The sequence below is a fragment of the Priapulus caudatus genome, unplaced genomic scaffold, assembly GCF_000485595.1.
Source record: "Priapulus caudatus unplaced genomic scaffold, Priapulus_caudatus-5.0.1 Scaffold593, whole genome shotgun sequence".
Lineage (NCBI taxonomy): Eukaryota > Metazoa > Priapulida > Priapulimorpha > Priapulimorphida > Priapulidae > Priapulus > Priapulus caudatus.
The window spans coordinates 44,965-46,821 of NW_014577654.1; the positions used below are offsets into that span (position 1 = coordinate 44,965).

General features: G+C 51.1%; 1 protein-coding gene across 1 annotated transcript in view; it reads left to right on the forward strand.

Moving 5' to 3' along the window:
• LOC106811936 (poly [ADP-ribose] polymerase 2-like) overlaps nt 1-1,857 on the forward strand; it is an 18,037-nt gene that overhangs the window by 14,995 nt on the left and 1,185 nt on the right. Inside the window, exons 11-14 of the mRNA XM_014815680.1 lie at nt 76-96; nt 269-367; nt 715-839; nt 1,758-1,787. Of these exons, the coding sequence (XP_014671166.1) occupies nt 76-96; nt 269-367; nt 715-839; nt 1,758-1,787 (275 nt within the window). The remainder of the gene's footprint in view (nt 1-75; nt 97-268; nt 368-714; nt 840-1,757; nt 1,788-1,857) is intronic.

Below are 1,857 nucleotides of genomic sequence, written 5' to 3' on the forward strand. Positions count from 1 at the left end.
GCACCCGGTCACCGGATACATGGTAGGCAATGCTGCAGCACCCGGTCACCGGATACATGGTATGTAATTCTGCAGCACCCGGTCACCGGATACATGGTAGGCAATGCTGCAGCACCCGGTCACCGGATACATGGTAGGTAACGCTGCAGCATACGGTATATACAGCTGCTGACACACTGGCCGTCATTCCTGGTTGTTGATAATCACAAGGATTCTCCCTCCGTCACTCCTCCGCTCGTTGGTGACGATATTGCTGCTTGCATTGCAGTTTGGTAAAGGCATCTACTTTGCCGACATATCCAGCAAGAGTGCAAACTACTGCTATGCGAACAGGACACACGATGAGGGAGTGCTTGTATTGTGTGAGGTAAGCTTACGGTCACGCCGTCTCTGCGTCACATTGTCTCCGCGTCACGCCAATGCACGTCTCAGCGTCGTTAAATATTTAACGAATATTAAGCAGCTGATCTCAGCCCTGTTAATCTAGAAGCTGAGAAGTTTTAATTGCCGTTTTTTTTATTTAATATTTATTTCGGTTTTGGTTTCTTTTCTCAGAGGTTGCATTAGGTGAATGCAATTTATTTCAGCTCATTTCTTTTCTGCTAGGTTGTGTTAGGGCCAGTTAGGGGAATGGAACTTATTTTGGTTTGTTTCTTTTCCGATAGATGGCGTTAGGAGAATGCAATTTATTTCGGTTTATTTCTTTTCTGATAGGTGGCGTTAGGAGAATGCAATGAGCTGCTAGTAGCAGATTATGAAGCTGACAAACTGCCTGAAGGCAAGCACAGTGTCAAGGGGCTGGGAAGCGTGGCGCCCGATCCAAAGGACAACTGCCTTACGTAAGAGCTGTTTGATTGTTTTGCTGAGGCATGTGACTGACTATGCTTCCGCTAACTCTGAAACCTCGCTCTCTATGTAAAGCCTCATTTACACTCTGTCTCTCTTTCTCATTTTGCCTTTCTCTCGCTCTCTATCTCTTTCTCCTCTCTCTGCTTTTCTCTCTTTCTCACTCATTCACTCTCTCTTTCTCTCTGTCTCTCTGTCTCTCTCTGTTTCTTCTTCCCTCCCTCTTTCTCTCTCCCTCCCTCGCTCCCTATCTCTCTCCCTCCCTCTCTCTCTCTCTCTCTCCCTCTCTATACATTAGATCTGTGCTGCAGGGAGGAGGGCGTTACCGTGCCGACGGGCCAGCCTCTCCCTCTCTCTTTCCCTCCCCCTCTCTTTCTCCTTCCCTCCCTCTCCCCCTCTCTCTTACTCTCTCTCCCTCCCTCTCCCACGAATACATTACATCTGTGCTGCAGGGAGGAGGGAGCCACCGTACCGACGGGCGAGCCCCTCTCTCTCTCTCCCTCTCTGTGTCTCTCTCTCCCTCCCTCTCTCTCTCTCTCTCACTATATGTGTATACATTATGTCTCTGGCAGGGAGGAGGGAGCCACCGTACCGACGGGCGAGCCCCTCTCTCTCTCTCCCTCTCTGTGTCTCTCTCTCCCTCCCTCTCTCTCTCTCTCTATGTGTATACATTATGTCTCTGGCAGGGAGGAGGGAGCCACCGTACCGACGGGCGAGCCCCTCTCTCTCCCTCCCTCTCTGTGTCTCTCTCTCCCCCCTCTCTCTCTCACTATATGTGTATACATTATGTCTCTGGCAGGGAGGAGGGAGCCACCGTACCGACGGGCTTGCCCCGCTCTCTCCCTCCCTCTCTGTGTCTCTGTCTCCCCCTCTCTCTCTCACTATATGTGTATACATTATGTCTCTGGCAGGGAGGAGGGCGTCACCGTACCGACGGGCTTGCCCCGCTCTCTCCCTCCCTCTCTGTGTCTCTGTCTCCCCCTCTCTCTCTCACTATATGTGTATACATTA